At 44.9% G+C, this 15675-nt stretch overlaps 1 protein-coding gene across 1 annotated transcript in view; it reads left to right on the top strand.

The window, feature by feature from the left end:
- Nucleotides 1-8778, top strand: part of cacng3b (calcium channel, voltage-dependent, gamma subunit 3b) — a 48590-nt gene extending 39812 nt beyond the window's left edge. Inside the window, exons 4-5 of the mRNA XM_056288021.1 lie at nucleotides 3131-3271; nucleotides 8258-8778. Of these exons, the coding sequence (XP_056143996.1) occupies nucleotides 3131-3271; nucleotides 8258-8778 (662 nt within the window). The remainder of the gene's footprint in view (nucleotides 1-3130; nucleotides 3272-8257) is intronic.
- Nucleotides 8779-15675: the final 6897 nt, after the last annotated feature.

The raw sequence follows: 15675 nt of genomic DNA, 5'->3' as shown, positions 1-15675 counted from the left end.
CAGTATCCTTGTGCTTGTGAAAGGTGCTTTAAAATGTTTAATTTTGTAGTACCAGTTGTAGCAGTACTGTTATATGGGCGGAGTATTTGCTCAAGGTAAAAATCAACAGTATATAATATCTAGTCATTTTAAGTACTTTAGCCATATGTGAACAGGGCACAAGTTACCTTAGCTATCGGTAAGTTGTACCGCCATATTGGAGCTCGACACCATGTTATCTTGCATCTAACTACAACAAACTAACTAGTTAGTTAATTAAGTTAGCTTGCTGGCAAGTTAATATTAACTTGGGCAACAGTTCAGAGCTAATTTAGGTAAATGGCTAAAATGGCTGTGGTTAAAATGGCTGCAAAGGACCGAAAAGGCAAGTCTCTGGAGGTGGATTGTGCTTGTCGTTAGCTAGCTAGCGAGCAGTCCTTATCTGTATTTTTGCTTCGTTTATAGATCAACGTTGTTGTAAAGTGTTGCAATATTTTTTTTTATATATTTATGATTGAAGTTAGTAAGAATGTGTAAACACTTGAAACAACTTTAGCTCAGTAGCTAGCGTGGCCAAAATTAGCATTATAAAAACAATTTTTAGCTATCCTTAGCTAACGTAAAATTGTCCCTAGGTGTGAATGTGTGTGTGTGTGTGTGTCGGCCCTGTGATGGCCTGGCGGCCTGTCCAGGGTGTGTCCCCCGCTTGCCGCCCCAATGACTGCTGGGATAGGCTCCAGCATCCCGCGACCCTGAGAGCAGGATGGGCGGTTTGGATAATGGATGGCTGGATGGATGGATAATGGATGGAAGTAGTTTGGCATAAATGCCTATTTTACACTGGTTTCGACAAGCCAGTTGCGGAAAAGTGCACTTGGTACCCTTCATGTCAGTATAAAGTTATGGGAAACTAAGAGAGGGATGAATAACTGTAGGTGTTTTGATTGCTGAACTGATAAAAAAAAAATGGGTAGGACGATTGTTCAGTTAAAGACGCTGACGGATAAAGCCTGTCAAGTCCTCTGGGATTATTTCACATTGAATCCACTCATCTGGTCCAGGGGGCGTGTGAAGAGCAGCTTGAAGCAGCACATCCCGTTTGTGCTGCAGGACTCGACCACACCAACACTGCGCACAGCGACACACACGACGACACACACAGGACTGCAGCCCACGCCATCAACACACTGTTAAGTCACTAACGTCCCCCGTTCTGTGGGGTTTGCGTCACATCTACGGTGTCATGTTTTTTTCCAGTTACTTGTATTTTTTAACAACAAATCCAAAGCGGTGGGTAGATTGTGTATTTGTAGCTCTGACGTGTATATCGAGAGGTTTGTGTGTCACATTTGTCGAGGTTTTACCCCCACAGGATCATTTAACACACATCTAGGGTTGTGTGGATGGCACACTTGCTTTGTAGATGTAGCGCTACATGTGTGAATGTATACGGCTTTGGTTGGACATTTTGACTCTCAGTTTGTGTCTCTCCATCTCCCCCCTCCATCTCCCTCCTCCATCTCCCTCCTCCGTATCCCTCCTCTGTCTCCCTCCTCCCCGCTCTCTTCCTCTCCATCTATCCTCCTCTCCCTGTGGGAATCTGAAGCCTTTAACATGTTCTCCATTCAGGCCCAGTCAAGCATGCAAGCAGCACGCTGTCTCCACTGTGTGTGTGTGTGTGTGTGTGTGTGTGTGTCTGTGTGCGCGTGTGTTAGTGCATATGTTATGCTTGTGCATACAAACACAAAATGCATGCAAATGCACAAAACAAGCGCACATAATAAAGTGCACAATCTCAAATACAGCACGCACGCACACACTGGAGCCAGCATGCTGCTTGCATGTATGTGTGTGTGTGTGTGTGTGTGTTATGTTTGTGCATGCAAACACAAAATGTATACAAATGCACATATACAAGTACAGATAATAAAGTGCACAATCTCAAATACAGCACGCACACACACACACGCACACACACACATATACATGCAAGCAGCATGCTGGCTCCACCGTGTGTGTGTGTGTGTGTGTGTGTGTGTGTTATGTTATGTTTGTGCATGCAAACACAAAATGCATGCAAATTCACGTTTTCAAGTGCACATAATAAAGTGCACAACCTCAAATACAGCGCGCGTGCGCACACACACACACACATACACTAGACTGTACTCATTAACGCTTAACTACATTTGCTGCAGTTGACTTCTTTATGAGTGACCTGAATGACAGTAAGCAGTCCATGTGTCACTACATCATGCCATGGGTTTTACATAAGACCCCACATGATGCTGAATCTTAAAGCGTTTCCTCTCGGGGTAGAAACACTGGTATACTGGGGTATTTCTGTCATCTACGGACTGACTGAAGTAGGGCGTGGGGCGGCTGCAGCTTGAACACTAGAACCAGGGGACGATTAGGATGAGTCCTCACAAACTTATGGAGAGATTAGAGTGGAAAAAAAAAACAGTTGGAGGCGTCCAGGTAGCCCCAGATAGCAAAACTGCTGTGGCCCCGACCCGTCCCACACCCGACAATTTCATCCGGCCCACATACCGTGTGGAATGATGGCACTTGGGCGGTCCGCTCCTGTTTGCCAGACCTCGGCCAGAACCAAGCCACAGCAATGCCGCATGTGCCACATATTTGCCGGATGCTATCTGGGGTAGCAGTCTATTCTGTTGCCTACCAACATGGGGATCGCCGGTTCGAATCCCCCGTGTTACCTCTGGCTTGGTCAGGCGTCCCTACAGACACAATTGGCTGTGTATGCTGGTGGGAAGCCGGATGTGGGTATGTGTCCTGGTCGCTGCACTAGCGCCTCCTCTGGTAGGTCAGGGCGCCTGCTCGGGGGGGGGGGGGGACTGGAGGGAATAGCGTGATCCTCCCACGTGCTACGTCCCCCTGGCGAAACTCCTCACTGTCAGGTGAAAAGAAGCGGCTGGTGACTCCACATGTATGGGAGGAGGCATGTGGTAGTCTGCAGCCCTCCCCCCCGGATCGGCAGAGGGGGTGGAGCAGCGACCGGGACGGCTTGGAAGAGTGGGGTGATTGGCCAAGTAAAGGGGGAGGAGGGGAATCTTAAAAAAACAACAACAAAAAAACCTGCTAATGTGTTTCTTCTTTGTGTGTGTGTGTGTGTGTGTGTGTGCAGGTGCAGTGCGAGCTTCCAGCATCTTCCCCATCATGAGTGTGGGTCTTCTGTTCCTGGGAGGACTGTGTGTGGCCGCCAGCGAGTTCTACCGGAGTCGACACAACGTCATCCTCAGCGCTGGGATCTTCTTCGTCTCTGCAGGTTAGCCTCCTCCCTCCTCTTCCTCCGCAGCCTTCATCCTTTCTCTCCTGCCTCACCCTCTGTTCCTGTCCTCCTGCGTTATCGTCTTCTCTCTCCCTCTCTGTTACTCTCCTCCCCCCTGTCCTCTGTCTTCTGTGAGTCTTCCTCTGAAGCCGGACCTGAAGAGGAAGACTGGTGTTTTCTAACGCCACTCATCCCTTTCACTGTCGAGCAGTCTGTTCTCTCTCTTTCTACTGGAAAACGTGTAAAAGGTAGAATATAAAAGGTGGGAGAAGATTTTGCCCATCTTTAAAGCCTTCCATTTTGCACGAAAGCCCTCCTCTATCTATCTATCTATCTATCTATCTATCTATCTATCTATCTATCTATCTATCTATCTGTCTATCTGTCTATCTATCTATCTATCTATCTATCTATCTATCTATCTATCTATCTATCTATCTATCCATCTATCCATCTCTCCCTTTTTTCTGTCTTCTTTTTCTTTCTTCTCTCCCTCCTTTCTTCTCTCCACCCTCGTTTTTCTTTCTTCACTCCCTTCTTCTCTCTTCTTTCTTCTCTATCGCTCCTCTTTTCCTTCTTCCCTCTCTTCCTCTATTTTCTTTCTTCTCCATCTTTTGTCTTTCTTCTCTCTCCCCTTTTCTTTCTTCTCTCTCGCTTTTCTCTTTCTTCTGTCGCTTCCTCTCTATCTTTCTTTCTTCCCTCTCTTACTTCTCTCTTTTCTTTCTTTCTTCATCTCCCTCTTTTCTTTCTCTCTCGCTTTTTCTGTCTTCTCTCTCTCTTCCTCCTTTTTCTTTCTTCTCTCCCCCCGCTTTTTCTTTCTTCTCTCTTCCTCTCTCCCCTCTCTCTGTCTTCTTTCTTCTCTGTCTTCTCTCTCTCTCTCTCTCTCTCTCTCTCTCTCTCTCTCTCTCTCTCTCTCGCTCCTCTATCTAGGGAGTTTCAAATGTTAGAAAACATTCCCGTGAAATATTTTTGAAACAAACTCTCTCGGTCATTTTCCGGTTCCATGCCACACGGCCGATCAGGAACACTGGTCTAAACCGGAGTGGAGGTCTTCCTCCTCCTCCTCCCCCCCCTTCTGTTGGAGAGACCTCGTGAGGTTCAGGGCGTCTCTTCCTGAAGGACTCCTTCAGTGACACGCAAAGATGTTGTGCCAAGGACAGCTGCACACATCATGCTGCATTCGTGGGCCGTGGCATCTGTGTGTGTGTGTGTGTTTGTGTGTGTGTGTGTGTGGGGGGGGGGGTTTAAAGCTGTAAGTATGTGTTAGGGGGACATGCCAAACAAAGGGGCGCACCTCTCAAATATTTGTCGAACAACCCCATCGGGCAGCTAAAGCAAACGAAAGCTGCTGTCTGCAGAGACCGGACACACACACACACACACACACTGATTAATCACACGGCAAGAATGAGCGCTTCAATACACTATGAGCACGCGGCGGCAGTGTAAACACACACACACACACACACACACACACACTGATTAATCACACGGCAAGAATGAGCGCTTCAATACACTATGAGCACGCGGCAGTGTAAACACACACACACACACACACACACACACACACACACACACACACCCCGACACGTGTGTACAAACCCCTGTAATTGCTGTTCAGTGGGATGGGTAGGGTCCCATTGGATTTGTAGTAAATTCATGAAGCAGAGTTGGTAATTATTTACCACACTAGTACCGGGGTTGAGTCTGCGTAATTACATCTGCTAATCGTTCCCATTCTGTGCCTCACACCACAATGTATTCTGGACTACTGATATGGAGGGAGACAAGCCCAGCTGTATACAGTGAGCCTCTCTCTCTCTCTCTCTCTCTCTCTCTCTCTCTCTCTCTCTCTCTCTCTCTCTCTCTCTCTCTCTCTCTCGCCGTCTTTTAGCCCTTCTCCCCTTTCCTCTGCCTCTTCTTCTCCTTCTCAGTTCGATCCCTCCTGCTCTCGCTCTCATCTTTCTCCCTCCAGCGGTGTAGGAAATGTTAGTATGTTCTCCGTTTATTATGTAGTATATATAGTGCATAAAACTGAAGTATTCGGTATGTAGAATGCCATATTCGGAATCGGAAACACTTTGTCGTTTCAGTTCATGCACTTGCGCACATGAAATGAAACGACACATGGTTTCCCCCCAGCCCACAGCAGTGCAACACAAAGACAAAAACACACATCCAAAACTACAAGACCCTCAAAAACACATATATCCGAACTAACGTATATATCAAAACGCCAGCTAGGATGACCGTCGGAACTGCTGGTCTGCATGGGCTAGCAGTTAGCTTAGCCTGCCCCGCTTCCGCGTCCTGTCAGACCGTCCTCAGTGTTTCCTCTTCGGGCGCAGCTCTGGTCAGGGCCGTGGTCCTTGAGCCCACACAGCCAATCAAATACCAGCTCTCCCAGCCAGACACCTTCAACACACCTCCACGCGACGACACTAAAAACACAGTCAAGGCTAGGCGAGGCCGCCGCCAGACCGCCCTCGGTGTTATCGGAACTGCCGGTCTGCATGGGCTAGCAGTTAGCTTAGCCTGCCCCATTTTCGTGTCCTGTCAGACCACCCTCAGCATTACCTCTTCAGGCACAGCTCGAGGCAGGGCCGTGGTCCCTGGGCCCACAGGACGCAGTAGACCAGGCTCTCCCAGCCATCAAACGAAGACAAACTTAGACACAGACGTGGACAAAGACACTGCATGGGCGGTACTGGGTGAGCCCGCTGCAAACGTCAAGTTGCGCCGCCATCTTCCCACACCGGAAGTGGAACACACAGCGTGCTACAAACATTACACTTGGCGGACTCGTCCAAGCAGGACTGACACTTTGTAAGACCAGAAGAAAGGAATTAGAAGAACATTGTTGCTTTTTGCTTTGTCTGTTCAGATTTAGTGTAAGCTCTGATCCCACCGGTAATGCGTTTACTTTGACAGCACTGAAATTCATTAATTTGAATGGAATCATGGCGGTCGCCCTGTGATGGCCTGGCGGCCTGTTCAGGGTGTCTCCCCGCCTGCCATCCAATGCCTACTGGGATAGGCTCCAGCATCCCCACGACCCTGAGAGCAGGATAAGTGGTTCAGATAATGGATGGATGGATGAATGTTGCAATCGGTGGATTTGCATCTGGTTGTGAAGAAATCCGAACAACGCCTTCGTATAGAGTTAGACTTGGGTGAATTTTGACGTGTCAACCAATAGGAAAACTGCTTTGACCCGACTGGGTGGTTGCTAGGGAGAATTCAAAATGGAGGAGGCTAGCCTTTTAACGGTGTCACACCATCCATTTTTATGCAGCAGTGCTCCGCCAAAATATTAACTGCGACATAAAAATACATGTGGCATGATTTGCAGTCAGACGTGATGCAGGAGTAGATTGTATAACGAGGTTCAATTAATTTACTAATTGTATTCAGTGGTTTTGATCGACAAGGTTCCAGTATCGCAACAGTGCGAGAAAATGTTTCATTCTGTCGGTGTCTGATTTGACCGAGGCCGTACCTCTTTATTTATATGCTAAAAACGTATTTTATCAGGAAATGTTAAAAATGGGGAAAAAAATTGAATTTGTTGACACCGGCTGCCGCTCCTCCTGTTTCGTTGTCTGACCTATTGCTTTGATAAACTTGCTGACCGGCCGTTTCCATGGAAACAACAGTGGAAAGAGTTATGGGATAGCTTTGATTATTTTAGTGGCCATAAGCTCCATACTTAAGTGTTTTCATCCAGATAGCAAAATTGCTGCGGCCCCGACCCGTCCCACACCCGCCATTTCATCCGGCCCACATACCGCGTGGAATGATGGCGCTTGGGCGGTCCGCTCCCGTTTGCCAGATCTGGGCCAGAACCGAGCCATAGCAATGCCGCATGTGCCACATATTTGCCAAAGGTGGCCCATATTTGTGTTGTGATATTTGGGCCATATTCACCATTTACCACACGGGCCACTTCAGGGTCACATCCAGGTCACATGTTGCCCAGAGCACCGCGTCTTTGCCACAAAAGGCCCACATGTGATTTGGCATATTTGGGCCATATTTGCTGTTATACATGTGGGCCACTTCAGGCTCACATCCATTTTGTCAGGGCCAGAAGAAGGCCATCAGTGCCGCATCATTGCCTGAAGTGGCCCACATCCGGATGCTGTCTGGGTAATATGCATACACATCTTTCACAAAATAAATGTGCACACTTTTAGTATGTAGTATGAACAACTGAGGCAAATGTCTTTTGTTTCTCATTTTCCTCCTGTTGTTTTCTTTGCTGCTGTTCTGTTTTTTCATCATGTTATGCCCTCTAGACTGGCACCCTTTTTTTGTATTAAGTCTGTGTTGATTTTTATATCAAATGTGTTATTCCCATTTTTTATTTCGTGAGTTTGCCCCCTGTTCTTACTTCTTCCTCACACTATGCCATCTCTCCATCCTATTTCTTCACTGTCTGTGACTTTTTTTTTCCTGTCCTCCTTTGCTGTCGATCCTAACTGGATAGCTGAATAAGCAGAGAGGTGCATCAAAAGATGGATGATGGATGGAGAAATGAATGGAGGGATGGTAGATAGGAGGTGGATAGATGGATGGATGAACAGAGAACTCAAGATAGATAGACAGACAGGTAGACAGACAGATGGACAGACATCTCCTCCTGTCTGCTTCATCCCCACAGTGATGTTCTTGACCACATATTAAGTGATTCTTTCTTTTTTTTTATCCTTTTAGTCTTTTTCTTGCTTTGCATTGTGAAAAAAATGTCAGTAGTTTTTCAAAATATTTACATCCCTGGTTCTTCTATCCCTTCTTTCTCACCATCAACACCATCCTCTTTTTTGCTGTCCTCCCTCTGCTCATCACCCACTCCTATTCTCTCTCCTCACACTCACACCCTCTTTACTCTCTGTCTTTGTTCTTTCTCATTTGTCTCTTTCTCTCCCGTTCTCTCTTTCTCGCTCTCCCCCTCCATCTCTCCCTCCCCCCATTTCTCATCAGGCCTCAGTAACATCATCGGCATCATCGTCTACATCTCGGCCAACTCGGGCGACCCGGGCCAGAGTGACAGTAAGAAGTCCTACTCATACGGATGGTCCTTCTACTTCGGCGCCCTCTCCTTTATCATGGCGGAGATGGTGGGCGTGCTGGCCGTGCACATGTTCATCGAGAAGCACCGCAAGCAGCGGGCCAAGTCCCGCACCGAGCTCATCAAGAAAGCTGCCTTCAGCCGCATCCCCTCCTACCGCTACCGCTTCCGCCGCCGCTCCAGCGTGCGCTCATCCGAGGCGCCGAGCCGTGACACGTCCCCGCTGGGGAAGGGTGGCTACACGGGGCCAGCCGCCTCCGAGATGCCCATGTACACGCTGAACCCCCGCGAGCCAGGCAATGCCGGCGCCAAGTCGGCCACAGGCAGTGGTGGCATAGGCGGGCTGCTCAACTCGGAGAGGGAGTTCCTCCAGAGCAGCACGCTCACCAAGGACTACAGCAAGGACCCCAACCGGAGGACCACGCCCGTCTGAAACGGGAAGGGGGGGGGTGGGCAGCGTCGCCTGATCAGAAATACAGGAAAGTGATGAGGAGGAATAAGAGATGGGGGGGGGGGTGAATGAAGATGGAGGGGAGGGGGGGCGGGTGGGGGAGATGAGCCGGGTCATCTGGGTGGATGGGGTAGAAGGGTGGGGGCAAGAGGGGTGTTTATGAATTTCAACTGTGAACTTTGAACTCTGAGCCTTTGAGCTGTGAATCCTCTGCTCCGTCAGGGGTGTGTGTGTGTAGCAGGGTCTGTTTTCGTGGAGAAGTTGCTCCTGTCGTCACTTTATCACATATCAGACCACCGAAGTTATGCCTATGACATACATGGGAAGGTACCTTCCATCGGCTAAATTTCTTTCTTTTTATTAAGATCAAACTCATTAATTGGGTCACCTGCTTTTAAAGGCGGGGTACCAGGGGAACCACCTTTTCCAGATAAAACTCAAACAAACAAAAAAAGAAAAGATTACTCGAAGCAAATCATTTGTCGTTTGTGGTTTGAGGGCAACTTCTCCAGTGGTGAAAACAATGTGAATTAAAGGAGACTGTGTGGGACGCTCTATGTGAACTTTGACCCTTGAACCCCCCTGACCTCCTGACTTTTTGGACAGCGACGGGGTCAGGTTAAGCCCAGGGAGCAGCCATCGAGCTCTCACCAGTCTCTCCGTACCACAATTTGTGTTTAAAAGTGAGAAAAATAGTAACACCTCAGGGTTGAGGTCAATTCATTTTCAATCCGCAAAACATAAACGGGACCGTGAGCCGAATTCACGCCAAAAATATTCGGCGGCACCATCAACCAGTAGTCATATAGTTATGCATTCGCTTCCTACACTGATGCAATTGAAAGTGGATTGAGCCCATTCCTGGTAGATTTAACCCCAGTAATGCTGATCCCAGGTCAGATGTATTTAAGCCCTCGTCAGGTGAAGGACGGGACCGGAGGGAAGGGTAAACTGACTGAAGATCAGCTGTTAACGGGGCGAGGTGTGCCTCAACGAACATATAACTCTACTGAATATCTTTTTAGATGGTAAATGTCTGATCATTGGTGCTTCCTTTTAATCCTTTTTCCAGCCGCACGAGTTTTCTCAAGTTTTTTTTTTATATAATTTTCACCTGAAACTTAAAAAAAGGTCAAATTGTCTGTCTGTCTGTCACTTTCCATCCCTCCATTATTCTTCAGCTCGATGACACATCACATCTTACACATCTCTCTCGCTCTCGCTCTCTCTCTCTCTCTGTCTCTCTGGAAGGCTACCTGACGAGATTAAAGGACCATACCGGTGTTTTTGCAGGTAAATAGCCCATTTACGACAAACCGTGCTTCATTCCCCGACCATTTTCAGAAGCATACTCGTCGTTGCCAACTTCCCTGTTTTCTTTGATTCACGCATTCAGGAGACAATCATTTTCATTTTTATCCAGGGACTATTTTCTAGCGGAGGCATACGCTCCGTGAAGCGGCAGTCTTAAAACGGACTGTAGCACACCGGAAAACTTCTCAAATCAATCCGCGCTTTTAGCCTTAGCATCATGCTAACCTAACTTTGACCAAAAAATACGACAACCAAAAAAGGACGCTGTCATCCACCAAAAAAACGACCCCATAGGTCGTTTGTACAAGTAGCTTATTACGACCTATAGTTACGTTTTAAAGTTTAGCGACCTCTAGCGGTCGTGCTGTCAATAGCAATGTTAGTTACTATACTAGACAGCGAAACAACACAAAAACGCACTGACCACATATTCTATTGTTCTGAAATTGTTTTGATCACTATTTATTGACAAGTAGACAAAAACCCACAATGTACAGAGGTGAAAAGTATCTGTGGCATATCTCCTGCCGCCAGTAGGGGGCGCTAATTTAGGAAACGCTCCTGTGGGTCGTATTAGAGGGCGTACGGCCTATGTGGTCATGTGGGTTGGAGGACTTGTAGAAAGAAAGAAAAAAGATTTCACTTTGACAAAATAGAGGCGACTAAGTGTTGATTTTCCTTACGTACTGAATTCAATGAAAAGCAGTCGCTGCCTGGAAGGAAGGAAAATCACATTTTAAAAAACCCCCTAAAACGCTATATTTTGCTTCGGAAAATGGTCAGGAGTAATGTAAAGTATACGCAATTTGTTGTAAACGGATTAAAACATGCAAAAACCTCCGTTACGGTCCTCCGAGGTCCTGTCTTCTGTCCGTGTTACTGTAGACTAGTTAAGGTAACTGGAAGTTAAGGATGCACTGTAGTCGCCATGTATGTCGAGGCATGGCAGAGACGTTTAGCCGTGTTAACACACTGTTGTTATAAGAGCCATAGAGATTCTATATAAGATTGAAATACAGATCACTTTGAGCGTGCTAGCTCTAACATTTTAGACAGGGTTAATACAATTATTTTTCTTAATAGTACAATTCCACAACAACAACAAAAAAAAATCTTGTTGGGACAACTGTGAAAACATGCTCTCTCTACAGAAAGTGTAGAAATGTGGATTATTTTGAGCATGCTAGCTCTTGCCTAGTATCTTTTAGAAAGGGTTAATGTAAAAATTCCCCTTATCAGAAAGAATTACTCCAAAAGAAATGTGCGGGATAACTGTGAAAATAGAAACCAAATACTCTTTTAGACCCATGGCTCCCAAACCTTGGTCCTCACAAACCTGAGTACTGCTGACTGACTGACTGAGTGATCTATTCACCCGCTGTGTCAGGTCTAAAGTCTGTTACGCCCCTTTTCTACTGCATGGTACTGGCTCAACTCGACCCTACTCTATTTGACTCTACTCGCTTTACTTTTTGGGATTTGGTTTTCCACTGCAGATAGTACCCCTCACGGCGAAGCCCCCACTGGTCATTTGTGGGCGTGTTGACTAGTTTTTCCTCCCTTCTCTACCAGCGCCCCACACGAGTGTTTTATTTTCAAAAAATCAACAAGACCAACTCTAAATTTGTGCTTCACATGAACAGTATTTGTGTAACTAAGAGATTCGCTGACAACAGTTTTTTACATAGTCAACTATAATACAAGTTTCATAAGACTCGCTTTGGCATTTCCTGGTTATAAACAGAGCTGTTCAATTTCTCTCTGACCAGTCAATCAGTGGTCAGATTTTATTTATATTTAAGTAAATAATCCAGTGATTCAAGTAAATTCTTTATGAGACCTGATGATTGCTTATGGCATGAAACAGGCTTGTACGGTCTCAGAAAGAATTTACTCGAATCACTGGATTATTTTGCTCCTTGTTTGTTGAGCACTTTCCCTACCGTTGAGTGTTTTTTAACAGTTATTTAAGTAAATTTTATTTATATTTTTGTTTCTATTTTATTCATCTATTTATATTTATATTTTATTTATATTTAAATGTCAATATTTTTATTTATTTATTTTATCAGATTTTATTTATATTTAAATATACATACATTTATATTTACTTATATTTATATTTAACTTATTTTATTTTATTTTATTTATTTATAGTGGTATTTTCATGTATCGGCTCAGCTCACTTGGAACCTCGACGGAGGTGGTACCAAAAAAAGTACCTGATGCCAGGTACTATCCCTAACTTTTGCCCAGTGGAAAACCAAAAACAGCAAGTAGAGTAGAGTTGAGTCGAGTCGAACTGGTACCATGCAGTGAAAAGGGGGCATTAGATGGCTGGAAACATGGCTGGATGGAGAAAACCTGTGTTAATTGGTGCCATCATCAAGTTCCCCTCCCATTAACAAGATCTGGTCATGGAGATGAATAGTGAGGTAGCTAAAAAATCATAACCCAACACAGAGCAGACCTTTTTTTTTAATTATTATTTTCTAAAGGAATCTAAAAATAAGGTCCACGCTCCTCTTAAACCAAGTAAAACGTGGCCCGCGATAATGGAGGGACGGGTGGTGAGACATTTTCTAAAAGCAGGCGGAAATCACCAGATTGAGCTCTGTCTATTGCGCTGTCGTTCAGTCTTTCTTCCTCTTTATCTTCCTCTCTCTCACATGCACAACATGCATGTATGCTTGTGCGCGTGCACGTACACACTTCACTACAGTTGGGTAACATGCGATTCCTGTAGCTGCGTGATTTGGCAGAAATGTCCATAAGCACCGTGAGAGGTGTGCTTAAACCTGTCAGGAACATGATCTGGATGTGAAGTTTGCTAGATGGCAACATGTGCATAACCGGAGTCCACTGACTTCCAGTTTCCACTGCAGTGGTCATACCAGTTTCCTGTTTGTTGGTGTGCGCTATTGACAATGGCATATTTTTCGTGATGCCTGCAAGATTTACCAGCAAACGGGTGAAAGTTTGTTGACCATTCTCTGCCGTGGTAAATCTTGCAGGCATCGTGAAAAATATGCCATTGTCAATAACACACACCAACAAACAGGAAACTGGTATGACCGCTGCAGTAGAAACCGGAAGTCAGTGGACTACAGTTATGCAGAGCCAAATGCTTCTTCCCCACGTGTTGCCAATGTCTTTTATTTTGAAAATTCAGATCTGAAAACTCCCTAGACTCAAACTCTTGACTCTTCACGGATACTCAGACCCCCCCCCCCTCCACACACACACACACACACACACACCCATATCAGGATAGGTGTTGCTGAGAGAGTGCTAGGTTGGTGAGAAAGGCTAAAAAACAAGGGAGGAATAAAAAAAGCTGAGAAGAAAGAGGTGGAGAGAGGTGGAAGTGAGAAGCGAGCGAGATGGCAAACATTATGACAGCTTTTTAGAGTGCAAATTAAAGCAGGAAAAAGAAAAATACTTGTAATTAATGTACTCACATTTCGTCCGTTACGTCCTCAGAAACACCGCCAAACTAACCTAATAATGATAATAATCTACTCTGACGACTAATACCGTTAAAAAAATTGGAAAAGTACAACCAAAAAAAAGCCTTTAAATTACAGGCTATTTCTTTATGCAGAATTAACCAAGTAATACAAGGGTGGACGAGTAGAATAGGGGCTTCTCTGTATTTGCAGTTTGCGTCCTTGCCATTTTCTTGTGGTGTTAAATACAATCCACATCAAGCGTTTGCACTGGATAAATTCACAAATTACACTGTGCCAAACATAAATACTTTTGAATTATATGTGTCGCTGAATAAAAAGTAATACAAAAAGTGACTCTCGATTGTCATGCAATCTCTATTATGACTATATTACTCAGTAATCCAGTCATTATTAGTATAATTACGTCTATTATACACGTGTACTACTTGTTAGTTTCCACATAATGAACGGCCTGTGATGTAAAGGCTTTGCAAACCGTGTCAAGCCTCAGTAACACTGTTTAATTCATGACGCTGCCGCTGTTCCATCTACGGGCTTCAACACCATACTGGGAGCATAAAGGGATAAAAACCAGTTTGCTCTTGCAGTCCTCCAACTGTAAATATTAATATTGCAAGCTAGCTACATCAGCCATTGTTGTTCCGTGTTGGGTTTGTTAGAGGGGAAGTCGCTTTATTCTTTTCTTTTCTTTTACCCCTTTCTATTTCCCCGAGCAAGGGCTTTTAATTTTTAAAGGACATGCGCACTTAAGGGCTTTTTATGCTCAGCGCTGCAGCGGCAGCGGCGTGGGGTGTGGGGATGAAAGGAACTGTAAAGGAGGAAAGGAAACTACATTTGCACGGTAACAACTGTTTTCAAACCACCCGAGTAGCTAACGAACAACATTACAAGCTTTACGTAAAAGTGCTTTTCACAAAAGAGCAGAGGAGATGGGAAGCCTTTTCCCGCCACTCTGCGAGCTACGTACACCGGTTCTCTAATGCTAACTGGGTTAGCTTTTAGCTTTGACTGGTCCAGGGTTTAGCTTGACATTAGCTAGGTTAGCTTTTAGCTGTGATTGGTCCAGGGTTTAGCTTGACATTAGCTAGGTTAGTTGTAGGTAAAAGCATCATGCTAACTCGTCAGGTCAGATGGGTGGTTTTGTTAAAGCAACTACGGAGAACGTTGCCTTTAGCAGATGTGGGGGACTTACCAAATGAAACAAAACTCAAGGAGCTATAAGAAAAACAAACACGGTAACAAAATACTGTTTATCAATTGTTACAAAAAAAAACAAAAAAAAAATCAAGTCATCGTAGCCTCAAAATTGGTCCTGTTTGTGACATTGTAACAAAGGCACATTCTAGACACTGCCAAAGATTAGCGGAGCAAAAATCTAGCCAAAATGATAGCATTTATGTACCGATCATAAAGGTGCAAAGTAAAAAGTAATATATATATATATATATATATATATATATATATATATATTAAATGACATGTTTTCATGTTAAAATCAGAACTGTTCTCACTAAAGGGGCAATAATTGCTCTTCTGGCCTTTTATCCGTCTGCCTTTTTCCTTCCTCTCCAGTCTTCACACTTGCATCTTTCAGCCTATTTAGTAGGCCTACATAATGATTTGTTGAAATGTGGTTAGTTTTGGCTTTATTTTTATCATACTTATCTTAAGCAGTGTGCATAAAGTGTGCCTTTTGACTTTTTTATCTCATTCAAAAGTGAATTCCATATATCTGAGTATTCAAAGAGCAACAGTATTCCACTATATCTCCAGGTAATCCCTTAAGGTTAGCTTTAGGTTAGCGTTAGGTTAGTTTTTCTACCACTGCTTTATTAAATACTCGGCATGAAATCTGCTGCAGTTTAGTAAAAACAGCCTCAACTAAAAGTAGTCGGCGCATCAGAATATTTGTCTCTAGTAAGCGCCCTTGGGGATCCTAAGGGTCATCCAGGGGGGTCACCGCAGAGTTCAAACTGTCATCCACCGGCCATCTCAGCATTTACCTTCCAAATCATGCTTGCCATTACCATCTACATCCAAAATTTTTACACTTCACGCATCTCTGGATTAGTCGCAAAACGCACCATAATCA

This window comes from Lampris incognitus, chromosome 10 (assembly GCF_029633865.1).
Source record: "Lampris incognitus isolate fLamInc1 chromosome 10, fLamInc1.hap2, whole genome shotgun sequence".
NCBI classification, from domain to species: Eukaryota; Metazoa; Chordata; class Actinopteri; order Lampriformes; family Lampridae; genus Lampris; species Lampris incognitus.
This window is presented reverse-complemented; position numbering and strand designations above follow the sequence as displayed.